Below are 18,309 nucleotides of genomic sequence, written 5' to 3'. Positions count from 1 at the left end.
CTGAAACAGCAAGAAGAATCTCCTCAGTTTCAAAGGCATTTAGAGGACATTTCGGGGTGTCTTAGGTTGTGCTTATGATTTACTGTGATATGGTGTAAGGGGTATGTATATGGATCATGTCAAATAGCAATAACCCCATTAATGACACTTAAACACATTTGCATATAGATATTTCTTTTCAGGCTTTTTGGGGTAGTCTGATGCTTACATTTTTTGGAGTTTTTTACATGCAGTGAAACAGGGTAAATCTTCCAGCAGGTTATAAGACAGATCCCTGTAATACACAGAAAAGAAAATATTAACATCACAGTATTGTTAAAAGATCTTTCACTGTTTACCTTCACATACAATTTAAAATAACTTGTTTTTATCCACACTCACAGAAGAACAGAAATGTGCAAACTCGCTTATCATCTCTCATCTGTCAGATTTTGATTTCTAACTGAGGAGGAGAGAGGAGGTGAAAAGGCAAGATGTATTAACTCCATATCCTACATTTGCAGATTCCTTGAATTGTCTGAAGATTTCCTGCCTGAAGTGTAGACTTCTGCCGAGTGTTTTACGGTAAAGATATTGGCCATCTGCTCACAGGGAATACTGCATTCGCATCACAGACTCTATATTCATAGTTTTTAAATTCTAACAAATACTTCAACCACTTGAAAGACTCTACTAAATATATATATATGTACTCATAATTTTTCAGAGGAGATCCTGTATTTTTCCAGTAACAATCACAATGGTCTGTAATCAGCTGTCAGTTCTACACTTTTAATTAAGCATTATTGTCTCTGAGCCTTACACTGTTACATCTCCTAACTGAGGGAAATGGTTAAAAAATATTGGAACTAACTCTGAAATCAATCACTACATGGGGGAAAAAGAACTTTAAAAAGAGTTGAGCCAAAACTCAACAAATTACAAAATAACTGAAACATCTGGACTGATTTATAGTATAATATAACTAATCAAAACCAAGCCCAGGCAATTTGCAGAAACTGGAGGGGAAAAAAAGGGAACACTCGTCCCCACCATCCAACAGTGTCATCCTATATATACAGGGAAAACTGAATGGGAAATTCACTAGTGAAAAGAATATAGAAAAGAAAGCTTATGCCTATTATTAGGAAAAATGTCCTTCTCCACATTTATCCATTATTACCACTTAAAAGGGTAATCTCTTTTCACTCCTGTTTCAAATTCTTTAAAACTGGTTCATGTCCATACATTTACTTACTTAGTAAAATTTTATTTTCACTGCTACTTCTCCAACATGGTATTTAGATTATTCTGTATTTGATGTGTTGAAGTGATGCAATTAATGGCCATATGTTTAAGGTATTCCATTCTGCTTTTATTATGTCCAAAAGCTACCATCAATATATGTCTATTTTTTGTTGCAGCAGGACAGATTATGGCCTCTGTTTTTGTGTTTTCCACAGGTACTCTGAGGTCCTTATCAGACTTGACATGATAGAGGATAATTCAGGTGTGATGGAGGCTTTTAGGCCAAGATAAATGTATTTGGTATGTCTGGCAGCCTGTGGCTATTCTGTCATGAACAGATTTGTGACTTAGGTCTTAAAAGTAGTATCAGCTTGAATTTTGTACATACTGACATCCCCTCTTCACACAGGTTAAAAAAACCCAACAAAGCCAAAACCCTTCTCCCTTCAGCTTCTGTTAAATCTCCGTGAAATATTTCAGTTGTTTATTTTTAAGGGCTTTTTTCCCCCATTTTGTTAATACATGAAGCTCTTGGCAACAGCAGAGGACAAGTATTTTTGATTCCTGTGTTGAAGTGTGTACTGTGCTGAGGGTAGTCTCTCAAGGACTGTTGGGTCCATGTTCTCACATACAACTCTACTGCACTTGTGCAGACACCTAGAAAGATTCTGTGTACATTAATCCACACTTGGAAGTATTGGTGGCTAGGCAGGATGCACAGATTGCCTTTCAAAGCAGTGCCTGTGCTTATTGTGTTTATGTATCTGAGGCAGGGAGCTTCTTCAAGGTTGCAGTCTCCAAGCCACTTCTGGAGTTCAGCGTGCTCTTGTACCTCAAGGCACAGGGGCAAACCTAAATGTGGGCTTGGCAGGCTCCTTCCAATCTGATGGGAATGGAGAAAGACCAACTCCGAGTACATGAAATTGCTGTTAAATTGGTTCCTCCTTCTTTTAAATATCAGCTCAAATAATACGGGATAATAAAAATAAAAAATGTGGATTTCCAATGGACAGTCCTATTCCACTATGAACTGTACAAGTTATTAATTACTATAGCATTTATTTGCTTTCTACTTTGAGATTATTTACTTTTTTGAACAATACAGGATATAATTAAACTTAAGTCTGTGCAGGCTTTATTTGGGCAGCAGACTCCGTTTCTGTCTTCTGTCACTCTGGAAATGGTTACATTGAGTCCATCAACTGAAACTTAATTTTTTTCTGGAAATGTTCATGACATCCACTTTGGTATTCAAAAATTGTGCTGTTTCAATGCTGGCCAGAGAACTAATAGCAAATACATTCCTAGTGATGTCATACATAGAGGAAAGTGCTGTTGGCTCATTCTCAAAGATGTGGACACAGTGATTACTTTTGTTAGCGATTAAGCAAACTTCAAGGAAATTTCCAAGCTAAAATAATACTGGATCTTTAGTATAAAAATATACCCCAGATATGCCAAGGAAAAGACTGTTAAAATTTCAGTCAGCTACTTATATTTGGTTGGGAAAGACACTAAAAGAAGAGTATAACAAGGACTCAAAATTGCACTCCTTAGTTATATTTTCCATTTTTCACTGAATTATCTGTCTCAGAGAGGAAAAAACCCACAGAGTACTGTAGCCGAGATAGAATAAAGGAAAATAAGGTAATTCTGCTGTTTTTTAAACAAAATCAAGAATTGTTTTACCCTTTCCTAATAGTATGCATAGCAATTATCTTTTTTAGCAATGTATGGGAAATCCTGACTGATAAGTGGGTTGTGAACTTTTAGAGTAACACAGGGGCCCACTCCCTGAGCTGAATTCTTAAGAAGTAACATGATACACAGAAATAGCAGTAATTGGGTAATTCTGAAATAATTTCATTTGTCTATTAATCTCTTGCATGAATGTAATGTTAATAATCTTACTGAAACGTACAGCACTTGGAGATTAGGCAGCTGGTCACAAGCTGACTTGGGGAGAGAGGTGATCTGTGCTCCTGTGAGTGTCCTGTTGAAGTATTTATTAAAAAACAAAACAAAAGAAAACAGATTATTTTTAAGGACTGCAAAACGTATTTTTTGAGGACATTCTTTAGAATGTCAGTATCAAAAAAAAAAAACCCCAAACAACAAAGCAAAAGTACTTCTCTAGCACTTACAAACTCTCAAGACTTGTAGTCCCTGTCAGATCAGGAAACTCTGTTATTTGTGAAGCACCATTTAAAGTCCTAGAATTTAAAAACATCATTTCAGTACAACTGTGGTGAGGACAACTCTAATATTACAATATAAAAAGGCAATTAAAATTAAAAAGTAAACACATACAGAGTCCTGAGTTCTGGCAAGTGTTGAAAAGCAGATTTTCCAACAAGTTGGATAGGGTTATCATAAAAATGTCTGCAAAAAGAGGATAAAAAGATATTTTATGAAAAATATTTTTAAAGATTCAAAACATATTACATGGTTATACTATAAACAAATGAGTAAACTCTCTGGTATGAATCACAGACTCTGCACCTCTGGTTGTAGCAGAGATATACCTTTGGGCTTTTCTCACTCACTGTTCTGTCTCCATCAACCATAATTCACAGTTTATATATTCAAGCAGTCATTGTTTCTTGGTTTTAAGGTCAGAAGCCAGTAAACAAATATTGCCTCTTCCTCCCAGCTTTGCAAAGATAGAAATACAAATATGAAGCACTTTGTTACGACCTGACACTAATTTAATGTTAGCAGGTGAAGAAGTCAGAACTTCACCTACTCAGAAGAGGTTCCCTTGAACTTTTGAAGCCATACTGCTTTTGGTTATAGAATGATATTGTTCAGGATGAACCACTACTTTTCTTACACTTATTTTATAGTTTCTCATTCTGAAATTTACCCATTAAATGCATTCTCATGTGGGACAATGCAAATTCAGACTGGAATCCATCAGGAGTAATTTTTGCTCTCTGTTGACATTGCCAGTAATGCTAAGAGACTCAGGAGAAATAGTTAAAATAAAAGGTCAAAGGCCAGAGACCACTGCTTGCTTCCCTTAAACCAGGCATGCAAACTGCCATTCTTTCCACAAAGTGGGGAAGTTACCAGCTTGCCTGCTTGTATAATGATGTGCTACACAGTACATTCACAAGAAGAACTATTTGACAGTTAGCCACAAATAAATGCTTAATTCCACTTTCTCTAATGGGAAGACTCATTGGAAAGATTCTTATCACTTACATTGTAATAAGTGACGGATTACCCACAAATGCACGTTCAGGTATTGACTTGATGTTATTGCTATGAAATCCCCTACAAAAGAAAAAGTTATTTACATAGTAAGGAAAAAAAAAGTGAAGGCATAATCTACATTCAGAACGCATAACTTTTTTTTTTTTTTTTTAAATAAGAAAGGTGTCTGTATATAAAGGTACACCTTTGTCTTCTGGAATAAGACAGAACTGAAAAAAGCAAAAGAAAAGCAAAGCAAAGAAACAGCTGGAATTCTGCACTTTTCTAAATTAACAAGAACATTCAGATGAAGTGAATTGCAAAATGGCATTTTAAAATTCATCTGTCCTCAGTAGGAAACTGCTTTGTAGCTGTATGTCTTGTATCTATGAATCCATGTGTGTATGCAATATAGATATAATGTAAACATACACACATGTATATGAACTAATGACATTAATAGTTAAATAGTAATAATTAAATAACAATAAAATAGCATGTGTATTCCCCCCTGTACTTGTTAAACCACAACTATTTCTTTTCTTAGGATAATAATGGATTACACAAGTTTATCAAGTGAGTGATACTATACATTATATTGTAATATGTTGAGCCTCCCACAACCACCTTTTTGTTGAAATATTTTACATGTGGACATGAACAAACTATCCAATGTAGCTGTGCCTGCTGGACAGAGGGCCAAATCTTTGTTTCATCATTAATTACTGGATTTTATTCATATGAGTAATTCTCCATTGTGAGAAACAAAAGAAACAACTAAGATTTCAAAAGAACAATGATGATTTGTGTGGGAAACTCCCATTAGTTCAGTCGGGTATGAAAAAGGCTTCCCAGATTAAATTTATGCATTTAGAAAGCCTCAAATTGTTCACTGATGCAAGTACACTTGGCCATTACTTGAACAGGTCCCACATTATTGGTTTTACTTGTTTAGGCATTGTGCTACTGATGATGAGCTAGAGAGCAAGGCTCTACACCCCCGGTTCTTTTGCGCGCAGCATAAACTGCATCCATGCAGATGCAGACCCTAAGCAATATGAGGATCCCATTTAATCTAGAACCAGCCAACAGACTAGTTTCCTGGCTGTTTTGACGGGATTCCTTGCATGGCAGAAAAGCTAAAAAAATGGCATGACTATTTATTTCTCAGGGCACTATCTGGCCCCTCACACCACCCTGACTTGAGTGAGTGTGAGGGAGCAGCCCCATCATCAGCCAAGAGCAGACTCCCATGCAGTTATGCACAGAAGAGCCTGAAGAATATCTGGGCTGGTTGGAAAGGACCATGCTCACAGCTTCAGTGTGTGTCCTGTGTACCCAAGTGATACCCCCTGTCTGAACTGAAGGCACTTTAGAGCCTGTCAGGTCACTTACTGAGCGAAAGAGCAATAAATTCTACAGGCACCCATGGGTTAAAAGACTATACTAAAGCCACACTGGGAAAAATGCTTCTATAGGTATCCTCAAAATCCAGTCTGGAAAACATTATGTATGCATTGAAGAGATAACTGCTGCTACAACTGAGACCCTGAAGCACAGCATCTGGGACAATGGTGTCCCTGTAGCATCAAACAGATATGGCCCTGACTTGCTGGCCACTTGCCAGCAGATCTCCAGCTCTGACTGGCTGTCCTGGATGCCTCCAAGCTGTAGCCAAAAGGCCACAGTCTGTGTTTTGAGCCCAGGCACAAATTCTGAGAGAGAAAGGAGATCCCACCCAGAAACGCCCTTACTAAGGTGGCCCTGTAATGAGCTGAACCTCTGTGGGCCTGAGCTCCCACGTGGGTGACAACTGCCAGGTGCATATCACTTCATGGGAGACATCTCATGCTTATGAGATCAGCTTCCAGGGCCCAAATTAAGCACTGAAGCACATGATCTCATGGACTGTAATGGATTTGGAATGTCAGGTTGGAACTTCACAATCCAAAGTTTTCTTGCACCTAGGAGCTTATCTGAAACAATGTTTGATACTTGGAGGTGAAGTCCTATGAGGGCCAGTAAGTAAACTCAAGCACATCAGACACTTTGCTGGACTGAGCAAGGTGTTTTTACTGCAAACGTGGGTTAACCATGTTTGGCTACTGACTCCAGAGGTCAGCAGAAAGGCAATCCTTCAAGGCTACTGGACTGCACACTAATTGTTTTAGCCAACAGATGATGGAACAACAGCTGAGAATAGTTGGGCTGAGGAAATCATAGCCTCATTCCTTCCTTCATATCTGCACTCTGCCAACACTGGAGGTGCTGAGCTGGAGTCAACACTGCTTGGGGATCCTTGCTTTGGAAAAGTCCCAGGTTGCTATTTAAAGTGGCTTTAAGATCAGTCTGTAATGTAGCAGGGGTACAATCATGTCCAACTAGTATATGATTACATTTTTTTTTTTTTTTTTCCAAAAATCTATGCTGGTGGTACTACTAACACAGTAAATAATTCAAATGGAAAGAATTCTGAGCATAGGCTTTGATGTGGGCATTGTGGGTATGACTCGTGAAAATGATTTCAATCAATTTTTGTAATTCAGCTATTTCTTACAATAAAGTTGGCTGTTTTCATTGTTGATTTTTTTAAACGCAGACTACGTCCGTGCATCCAGAAGTGTTTTATTTACAGCACTACAAAGGACTGTTTATATTGAAAAGAAATTGCTTTGATTTAATGTGGGGAAGAAGGGAAGAAGGTACAGACATTTAAACCAGATGGACCAATAAGGGTGCCATGCTTTCTCCTTCTTAGATTAGAAGACATTATATTGGATTGTTTCCAAAATCCAACTGTTGTGTGTCAGACTCAAAGTGAATTGATTTTGTTTATTATTTATTGTACTCTAGGGATGAAGTTCCTGGAAAAAAACCTGAACAATTCAGTATACAAGTAACAGTTGTCAGAACTTGAATACTCTAAACTGAATGCTGAAAATGAACTTTTATGCATGTTGGCATGTTTATTAGTTTTTCCTAGGATATCAGTTTTTAAAGATTACTGATAAAATCATCAGCATTAAAAAAAAATAATCACATACTAGACAAAACATCCTCCTTCCTAATATAAGCTCTGTACTTACAGTTCTTTTAGGTTTGTTAGTGTCCTGATAGCAGTGGGGAACTCGTCCAGACTGTTGTAATTTAAATCTCTGTGTTAAAATAGGTTTTGTTATTTAGGTTACGCACTGCATTATGGATAACATAGAATTGTTGGCATTTGTAATGAAATATCATCTTCCATGCATTGAATAAATACACACAGCCAAAAGCCAGGAAATCCTCAAAAGTGTATGGCTTTTTTTCCAACAAACTCTATTTAGGGCACATTATAATTTCTAATTTTTATCAGCATCCTATTTTTAGTTATATCTTAGCTATTCTGCAATAAAGAAGACATAAGTGGATTCAGATACTACTAAAGGGTTTGCTGTTTTGTAAATTGCCCATCCTTTTCCTTACTGAAAGCCTTAACAGGAAAAAAAAGTCTTTCAGACAGAATATTCAACAACTTTGTACGGCTGAGCTACATTTTACGTGGCTCATGCATCTCACTATAAAGGTTTCATTTGCCTCTGACTAGTTGTATTAGCCTTTTTTTTTTTTTTCATTGATGAAAAAAATCTCTCAAGATATTCTTTCCTAATGGTTAAGTGATACAAATAAGAGATACTGGAGTCTGGAGGGTGAAAACAATTGGGGGAAATCTTCCTCTGGCTAAAGCAAGTGGGAAAACATACAGTAAGTGCAACATTGCCATTAACTGTATTGCAATCTTTAAGATTTGTCAATATTTGTACAGAGATTCTTTCTAACCACACAAGGTGTCAAAATGATAGTTCAGCTAGGATAGTGACCTCTGCTTTAAGAACTGCTCATGCTGCAGTGGTAATTAGACTTTATTCTGGTAGGCTGAATGGACTATAAGCCTACTTCTGCCCTCAGCATGTGTCCCTTTAGCATTCTGGAGATGCCTGAAACCAAAAGTGAGATATGCCAGTTTACTGTGATGCTCTCTGGCACTGCTCTGTGAAGATTACGGTCTGAAAAACTTGAGCAAAAGCCTTTTTGAACAGGCATATCACAAATCACCATTTAGAATAGATTGAAATTGAAATAGTATCAGGCTGAAGTAATGCAGGCAGGAAACTGCTGTCTGAACTCAACAAGGCTTTCCTTCCTGCTTGTAAATCTCTCTCCTCCTTATTGACAAAACAAGATTACAGGCATGTACGGTTTGGTTTTGCCCTCCAGTGATATGGGATTTCCAGACCCATGCGTCAATGCAAACAAATGGTCTTAAAGCTGGTGTCCATCATTTACACTGAGATCTCTTTAGATTATCTTGGAACAACCTGGAAACTGGTCTATGCGGTGTGCAATTACTAGGCTTGAGGCGAGTGCTGCATTCTCCTGTTGCAGTGAAGTGGCTGCACCTACACTTACCCCCCTGTTCCTAACTGCCCTCTGTGTTCTCACCTCGCTCATGCCAGGTGGTTGGGCCTGGCTTTGCAATTACTTACTCCATTGTTCTGTTTTTCCCCATTTTTGACGAAGTGCCATATGAATCTCACTTAAAAAAACATAACAAAGAATTACATTTTCCTTCTCCCTTTCCTGTCCCCCTTTCCGGTGCTACACTGAGGGACTTCCTCTCAACTCACAGTCAGCTAAAAGTCAAAACTGGAAAATTGCAATGCAGTGGCAAAAGACCAATGTAATCAGAACTAGTGATAAAAAAAGAAAGCCCTGTACTTCTTGCTTTCTGATCTTAATGAAATGTGATCATGCGCAGTAAATAGTTCTGTGGATGAGAAAGCAAATAGTCACCTTTAGGCTAGCATTATTTGTGTTTGAAACTTTGTCTGTTTGTTTCTCACAGCAGGCCTTTCAGCCTCTCTCCTGGTGGGGTGAAATACCTAAAATCTCTGAAAATTATGTAGCTGACTGTGGCAGGTGCCAGGGGGAAGGATAAGCAAAGTTGTACTGTCCCTGTAGCACTTTTGGGGTCTGTGGGCTACTCTAGCAGACAACATCTTCATCTGATTAATTACAGAGGAATACTTTTTGACAAGGATCTGCACTGCCTTAGTTTGGGATTTTTCTATACCATTATTTTTTGCTAGAAAACTCAAAAAATTTGAGTTGGTCTGAACAGAACTATGGTGAAAACGTAAAGAAATTTCAGTCTTTACTAGTGCTATTCTTTATCAGAGCTCTTTAAAGACAAAAACTTGGATATAACTGACAAACTCCTCTTCCCTCCTTGTGAAACACATGAATAATTTGGCCACCTGGCACTTTTGCTTTTTCCATTGATTAAAAAAAATTAATCTAATTTTATAACCTTCTATGACAAGACAGTTTCTTACTGTTAAAGCTTTTCATTGTGACAATTTCCCAAAGTAGCTCTTAGCTTTATTGATTAAACAAGACAAATAAATACTGCTGAACTAGGCAAACATGAGCAGCCACTTCTTTTTCAATGCTCAGTACAGTTTTCAGCTGTCCTTCAAACTAATTCCCAGCTGACAATGCTTATTAAAAAGGCAAACTAATTTCATAGTCAAAAATAGCATTTGCTACATAGAGTCACTGTAAACCATCACTTAGATCCTGTAGCGATTAGGCAACCCAAAACCCACATTTTGCTTTTAGGCTATTTTTATTCTTCCAGAATATTAATGAAAACACTCGGAAAAAAAAAGGAAACAAATAAGAGGTCAACTCACAAAGTCTCTAGGCTGTGGAGCCCATCAAAGCATTTCTTTCCCAGGGAGTAGATTCTATTGTTATGGAGATGTCTGCAGGGGAACATTAAGCACACAGTCAGGAAAGCACACTGCACACAGCAGACTTAAGCAAAACATTTTGATGGTTAAATCAAAGGAAACATATTTTCAGGCATGCACTGATTACATGCAAGTCATGGTTTGCAAGAGCATGTATAGAAGGCATCTCCACCACCCTCTGCTTTCTCCAGATATCCTCCCACCCATCCACGCTTCTATCTGGTTTAATAGAAAGGATTTGCTTTAAAACCACCTAGAATGTTTATAAAGGGTATACCCTGGAGTTCCAGGTTGGGGGATGAATATTATATACTGAGAAATTAGACATATTCTCAGTGGTGGTTAATTAACATGTTAATAACTGCTCTTAAAAACTGTGTGTGGGGTGTGAGGTGTATGGAAGATGTAGTTTCAGAGGGTGTTAAAGGGTACAGCACAAGCGGAGGAGCAGATGAGGAGATGGACAACATGGCACACAGGAAAGGGGCACCAGGCTTGCAGAATGAAAGACACAAAGCCATATGACAAAAAGGTTTTCTTACCTTCACACAGGTAAGAAAACTAGCCAATTTTAAAAGTGCTGTAACTTGCTTTCCTTTGAATCTATAAAAACCCAAAACTACTTTTTCAAATGTTTAGCAGTTGAAAGTAATTTTACTCTACATTTCAACCAATCCCTGCCCCAAAGGCTCAGAGTGCTGCCTGCTTCTAAATGTTTTAGACTGGCATGGAAAAAACCCACACTGTGTGAAGCTCATAAAAGTGAGTTGATACAACTTGGAGCCACCTCACGTTATTTTAAAAAGGATGCCTTTTTCCCCAGTAGATTTTTCTTTTTTATTTTATTCTTAACACCCTACCTCTACAGTGGCGAGAAACTGTGGGAGTAGCACTTTAAAAGTAAAAAAGAACTATGAATGAAGGGCTGCCAGGCAGTTTCCCTTCAATGCTTCATTCTGCTCTGAAAATAATATTAAAGATCACAGGCTCTCTGAATGTTCTGCGGAACCTACAGAAATTGAGCCTACCTGCCTATAAAAGTCAGGGATTCTGATGGCAAAGTGCAAATGTTCTCCAGGTTTTTCCTTTCCTTGGAAGAAATCTAATGAACTTTTTTTTTTTTTTTTTTTAAATGATTACACTAATCTTTAATGATTTAGTCAGCATGAAGAGTGTATCTCTAAACTCCAATTATGATTGGATCTTTAATGACAGAGCTTCAAAACTCCTCCAATTTACCATGCATTTTTGCACTGAGTTGAAAATTTGCCAGACTGTATAAAGCAGCAAACAAGAGAAAGCAGAACCACACACAGAGATTTTGATGGGCCAGAAATATCAGATGTTGCAGATCATGAGGAATGACTCAGTTATTAATCAATATAAAGCCCAGAAGATGAGAAATAAGCAAGAAAGATCTAAAATAAGGAAACGTAAATGAGCAGAAGCAATCAGGGTATGAAAAGAAATAATTTTCCGCTGCATTTCTTAACTGTCTTCTTATCACTGTTTCTGGCAGTGATCTAGAGAACAACAGGACAGTCTCTGGTCTTTAGCATTACTGAGGCAAGTCTAAAAGCTCAGTCAAGTAGCAAGTCCATCCACTCTTTAATTTGAATGGGATACTTACTGTAAACAGAAGGCAAAGATTTTGTGGCACAAGGCAGCTGTTACCCTCCATTTTTGGTGCCCTATATGCTTATGTGAATATATTAAGCACTAGGCAGAGACAGTGATTCTAACTACCATTAAAGAACCTTGGCATGTGCCAGGTTCAATGCCTACACTGGGGCTAGAATATGCTAAAATATGCTAAGCGTCTTACAGACTGGTTTCAGACAGCTTGTAAAGCTTGAATATATTATTCTTTTTTAAATAATGCTATCATTTCCCAAAGTATGCTGAAATAACTTCTCCACTCCTAAGTCAGTTGAGAATGTTTTTCACTTGGCACATTCCTAGAAGATAAAAACCTGAAACTGTGCTCCACAGCATACCTTCCAGATTTTGGTGCGAGCTACACCTGTTTCATTTAGTTGAACTGGTATGTGAAGATAACAAAACACAAAATTACACATATTTTCTGTGAAGGAGAACACAGACTTTTTCTACTGGACAGCACTCGTTCCAAGTCATCAGAAAGCTTTTAGTACATCTACTGTTTCTAATCTTCCCTCATTCAGCCTTAGAGTCTTAGAAGGCACACAGTTCATGTCTTCCTGTTTGTTCTGTCAACCACATAGCGTCATTTTTTAATTCCCTTACACAGTTCTTTACTGGAGATGGAAACTTTAATCTAGATCAAAACAAGTGATTCAGCAAATGCTAGTTTAGCTGTAATAAGATACAGAATATCTGCTTCTCCAAGGTATTTTTTTAAAATTCTGGTTTGTAGTTTATCTATAATCCAGAAAATTTATATTGTAAAAAGACCATTTCCTGCAACAAATGAAGTTAACCTCTTGGTAAAGGAATATCACTAGAGTCTAGTGCAAATGTTGAAAGGATACTGTAGATTTATAGCCTCAAGATATCAATTTAAGACTGTAAGATAAAACAGATGTTTAATTAATCCGTGTATATACCTATTTACCTATTAGTTGCCAATCGGGGAGTGATTAGGGGAGTATTTCATTATCAAAGGTTGTCTCAAGCCAAACCTAAATTAAACATTGTATCTTCAAGTAATTTAGCACAAAAGCCCTGTAAAGAAATTGAGATTGTGTCTAAAAAGCAATCAATAAAACTTACAGGACTACCAAACTAGAGAGGTTTCCAAAAGCATAGTCTGGTATGTAATGAATTTTATTCAGTGCCAGTGTCATTGCCTGAAGTGCTGGTAAACTCCTAAAAGCTTGGACAGGAATTTCTGTCAAAGAGTTATCGTCTAGCCACAGGTGTCTAAGGGAGACCAAGCCATTGAAGCAGTTGGGAGGCACATAGTTGATGTGGTTGGCATCCAGACGTCTAGGAGAAAAAAAAAATATGAGAAAATTGACTCTGATAACAGAACAGTGGACTTACACAATGGCAATCAGACGTTATCACCAAGAACACAACCCCAAAGGATGGACATGGGTTGCCACATCCATGGTACATTTCCTGGAGATTCTACATTTCCATCTTGTTTGCAGCCTCACTCCTGAGACCTCACATCATGTTTACAAGTCTCCTCAGCAGCTAGCTCTCCACAGAAAGCTCTCCTTTGGAGCCATCCACTTACTGAGAGGACACATTGATCATTTTTGAACAGAGTCCCTCTACAGACTGGGTATGAATTTGTTTCCAAGTTATTTGAAAATACGGAATAAAAATGTGCAAGAAAATCAGCCAGAGATTCTTTCAGAACCTTAAATCACTGAGCTGCAAGATGATTTAGATTTCCACACATTAGACACCAATTCTAAGACCCCAAAATAAAACTCACTTCTGAATCTCTGTTCCCATTTTGTCTTTTCTTAAATATTGCTTATTCCAATAAGCATCGAAGCTTACACTGTTTAGAGCAAATTGTTTGGAGAAAAATTTTTTTTAAATAGAGATTAGTGTTACTATTGCGATGTATTTATTTTAAAAAAGAAGTTATTAAATACACTTCAGTTGCTGCAGAGCCAATAGAGGGAGTTCAGTAGTACATCGTACCTCTTCAGGGTCTGCAGGTGATATCTTGCTCTCACACTTGTGTAAATATGGATTAAATTTACTGAACTTTCTGCAGATGTGGTGCTAGAAATATGATGTCATATATTCATTGACTTTTTCCTTTGCTCTGTTTTGCTTTCCCATTGTGATGTTTTTGCAGAAAGACTTAAAAGTGCTTCAGATTCCTGAAACTCTGATACACTTTTTCTGCTTTTAATGTGCTGCAGTGACTTGTACCTCATTCAGAACATGAAAGCCACGCTCTAAAACTTTTCTTGACCATGTCTGTACAGAAGAGTAATTAACTGAATGGTGAAACAGAAATAAATTTAAATAAATGTTTGGAAACACTGCAGAACAAACAGCCACACCCAGGGTACAAAGAAGTAACTCTGTACAACCTAAACTCTGAGAGAATCTGTCTGAGAGAAAAGCAATACTCTTTGTGGCAGGCATACTAATCTCTTTATTTAAAGCTGCTTCCTCGTTTTCAGTCATGTAAAATGTCAAGTCCATTCTACCTCCTGCTCCACACTGCTCTTACCTACTGCATGAAAACAAATAATGACTGCTAGGGCTCTGTGCCAGGCTGGCAAATAACTGAGACAAGGTCAGTTGGAACAAATTTATGAAGTTCAGTGTCAAAGCCCTTGTACAATTAAATTTTCAATATAATAACTGACATGGCAGGCAGCAGAGACAGAACTTCCAAAATAACTCAAGGGTCTGTCAACAAATGGGTGAGGCTGGAAATGTTTAGAAATACTCATGCTGTACCTCCCCCACTCCCCAGGCAACAACCATGCTACGCCTGTGTTTTCAAATAAGGTGTAATTTGAATGGGTAGATGAAGTTTCTTTGTGTTCAGTCAGAAGTAAATTTCTTCCCTGGGTGATGCTGGTATGTAAACTACGAAGTTACGGTTGCCTTAGTTTGACAGTTACACTGATTAAAGAATGGAGGCTTTATTCAAACTAAATGCGTTACTGTATTACAGTCAACATCTTGTTCCTTACGAAGCCTGCCTGTGCAGCTCTGATGTCCCTGTTGACTCCACGGGAGTTACTCACAGGATGCCTGGCTGTGTGGTGAAGCCAAGAGCCAGTCGTTCATATGTGATCCTGTGGCTGAAATAGCAGCATTTCTGCTGTTGTCAGTGAGACCAGGAATTTTATCCTACCAGTGTTTGGGAGTGAATCAAGGAACTGACTTGTTTTATAGATGAAGTTACAAAATATAAATCCACCACTGGCTATGTAAACAAAATGTACAACACAGAGTGAGAAACAGGACTGCTGTAAGAGCAATTCAATTCTAGGTAGCTGAATTCCTGTTTAAAAAAAGCTTGGAAGAAATCAAGAAGCTACAATGACTTGTACTGCAGGTCCTATAACTGTATTATATATCCTGCAAGTGCTCGTAAGAAGTACTGCCTCAAGTGCTCTTTTGTTATCTAATCTTTTTAAAATTTCCAAGCACCGTTTTCCCTCTTGCAGCTCTTAAAAGGTTTCAGCAGTGGTTATGTTTCCTGTCATACTGTAGGTAATGCATACTGATGTATAAAGCATTGATCAAAATCACCGTTTTCAGCCAATTGTTTTACACGTGTTGATCAAAGTTTTGGCACTTCCAGAAATAAACCCATTAACTCACAAACATGACCCTATTTATAATTTGAAATATATAGATAACATGTGGTGAGTTTGAAAGCTGCTATTATATTCCACAGAGAGCCAATTTAGGGAACCAGAAATGCTTGATCTCTTCTGATAGGCAGCATGTAAATAAAGCAGCCAGTATGAAATTCACCATAAGCTCACTTAAAATGTCCAAACCTTTCAAAGTAAATGCTTGAGCTATGTGGACTGTATCCCACTGGTGCTTCCTGTGGCATACTGTGAATGCCACAACCATGTGCAAGAATTATGAAAAGATATTATTCATACGGAATTGTAAACAGGACTCATTTATTTGTACTCTAAGCCAGATGAAGGTAAATGTTTGAAAAATATTTGAGTTGCATTTTTTTATCAATTCAATGTGACTGGATACTTAGTTTTATACCACAAGTAGGTTTATAAGGGAATACATTTTTTTTTTATTCCTTTTTCTGAGTCTTCTCTCATGACCAAGTCCAGCTACAACCTGGATGCACCCTGTGATCAAGAAATTCTTTATTGTCTTGTTGGAGTGTCTTGCTCATTCATTAAGCATTAAATCAAATGCTAGATATGGGATTGGGAAGATTTCTCCCAGATCATTCTCCCCTCTGAAAGGAGGGAGAATTTTTATTTAATATTACATGGATTGCCCCTTCTTGCAATGGATGAAGGCCTGAATACAGTGAAGGGACTGGAGGAGAGCCACAAAGACAGATAAAGAAGTCAGATACAAAAAGTTTCTTCTGACATTTAAGTTGAAAACAGGAGAGGTAAACCCAACTGAAAAGGGGCTACATGTAACAGGTAGGGGAGAAAGAAGGGATTCAATCCTCCCTCTCCTACCACCTTCCTTTTCTCCTGACCTGGCTTTGTTACTCAGGGAGCCACAGCCAAGCCTCACCACAAGGTATGAAGCAACGATGGACAGAGGCCGGGGACACGGACTGTCTAGGGAGGCTGTAACAGGCAGGACGGGGTTACCTGAAGTCCCACCATCTTTGCTAGCGTGCAGTGACATGGACCCTCTCAAGGGTTTCTGCACATGAGTTTGACTAAAGCCTCGTTTAAGTAATGGCAAGTGACATTGAAACTGGCTGTGAAAAGAGGATGTAATGAAAATATAGCTGGCTATTGTGAGCCATGTTTTTCAAACATGGCCCCTTACGCAGGATATCCCCTTCAGTCCACAGGGGAAAATGCTGCAACTATTGTAAAAGCTTAATTAGAACACACCAGTTCCCACAGCTCGCATTCAGCTCTGGCCTTGTACGGGCTTCTACCAGACTGATACAAAGCACCCTGTGTGGCAACAGCAAGACCAAAAAACAAAAGTCACGAGTCACAGTTTAGGAGCATTTGTTTCTGTCCCTCTGCTCAGTTTTACATGAGGAGGTCTCTGCAGCTCTGGGATTTTCAGTCCTTAGTGTTTCTCTTCATAGCCAAACACGCTGCTCTGGTGTCTTGGTAAATCTGCATCCAAGACGGTGGGCCAAGATGCTAGAACACTGCAAAAAGCACAAACAGCCTATTGCAGTGCTACGTTTATATGGAGATTGGCTCTGACACTGGATATCCTCAGTCCCCACAGATGGGGAAAAGCGGCCGCCAGCGGGAGTTGTAGGGTTATCCCAGGAGTCAGGCTGCAGACTCGGATCAGGAGTCCCCAGCTAGACCGGCGCCTTTGGTATGGCTGGCAACGCTCCCAGGTCCTGCTGCCAAGCAGCTTGGTGTGGCCCATGTTGCACTGGTGACCTCTCCCAGACCCCAGCCGAGGTGGCTGCTCGCTGGGTGCCTACTGGGGACGGTCCCAGAGGCATGTCAACTGCCAGGTGGCCCTGGGAACAGTTCAGGCAAATGTTACTGGGCATGGGTCAAAAGTTTGTCAAGGACCCTGTCAGCAGTGCAGCAGGACAGACAGTCATGGCCTGTGCCTGGGAGCACTCTAAAGCACTGTTTGCTTTGCTAGGCTGTCTGTAGCCACAGTCTACCACTGTATGGTGCCCAGGAAGATCTCCTTTGGAAATCTACTGTGAGCCCCTGTACTGTTAACCACTCCAACAGCAGCTTCTTGTCCTCCTTCTGTGTGTGATGGACATCTTGGTGGGTTTCAGCCATGCAGGGTGATTTTTGGTAAGCAACTCTGAGCTTAGAAATTTGTCTGTCTTTTACAAATGCGATAAAAAACTCTTTTCAGATTACTCAGAAGACAGAGGAGTCAGGTGCCTAGCAGATTCTACTGGACAAAAGCAAACATCAGCTAGTGGTCTGGAATTGCTGATACAGTTCAGCCTGTTTGCACACCCCTTTGAAAGCAACCGCCCCTACAGTTTGTTGAGGGATTGGGATTGCATTCCCCCCCAAAAAAATAGCAGCACATGCATTTTAAGAAACCTTTCATCTCTTTCTTCCTCCCAGCTGCTTATAAAGCTAGAAAAGTGTCTGTGACTGTGAGGTGGTCTGATATTGTACTAGCGCTCCATGTTTCACTCTTCTAGTATCAAGTGCACTCCAGGGCTCTAGTAGCTCAGATGGTTAAGACATGCAAGAAAATAAGAAGACTGCAGTGGTGAGTCTTGAGGCACCTTTGCATATGTGTACAGACAGCTGCATGCGTACACACAACCTTGATTTACACTGTGGGAAATTCCTCCTGAGGGAGTTTGTGGGTACTTGCTGAGGTACCTGGTTTCCTAAGAAGGATAACACCTTCTGTAGGCTTCATTATCATGTGGTGTGACACGGAAAACCACAACTGAAGCTACTGACTTTTCATGAAAACTGTTTTC

General features: G+C 38.9%; 1 protein-coding gene across 1 annotated transcript in view; it reads right to left on the bottom strand.

The window, feature by feature from the left end:
* LGR5 (leucine-rich repeat containing G protein-coupled receptor 5) overlaps positions 1-18,309 on the bottom strand; it is a 52,203-nt gene that overhangs the window by 11,542 nt on the left and 22,352 nt on the right. Inside the window, exons 4-11 of the mRNA XM_008945598.1 lie at positions 12,972-13,187; positions 10,161-10,232; positions 7,512-7,580; positions 4,435-4,506; positions 3,538-3,609; positions 3,372-3,440; positions 3,149-3,220; positions 209-274 (exon numbers count right to left, since the gene is read on the bottom strand). Coding sequence (XP_008943846.1) covers positions 209-274; positions 3,149-3,220; positions 3,372-3,440; positions 3,538-3,609; positions 4,435-4,506; positions 7,512-7,580; positions 10,161-10,232; positions 12,972-13,187 — 708 coding nt within the window. The remainder of the gene's footprint in view (positions 1-208; positions 275-3,148; positions 3,221-3,371; positions 3,441-3,537; positions 3,610-4,434; positions 4,507-7,511; positions 7,581-10,160; positions 10,233-12,971; positions 13,188-18,309) is intronic.

Source organism: Merops nubicus, unplaced genomic scaffold (assembly GCF_000691845.1).
Source record: "Merops nubicus isolate BGI_N331 unplaced genomic scaffold, ASM69184v1 scaffold10858, whole genome shotgun sequence".
Classification (NCBI taxonomy): domain Eukaryota; kingdom Metazoa; phylum Chordata; class Aves; order Coraciiformes; family Meropidae; genus Merops; species Merops nubicus.
The sequence above is the reverse complement of the archived record's forward strand: the minus strand, read 5'-3'. Positions and strand labels throughout refer to the sequence as shown.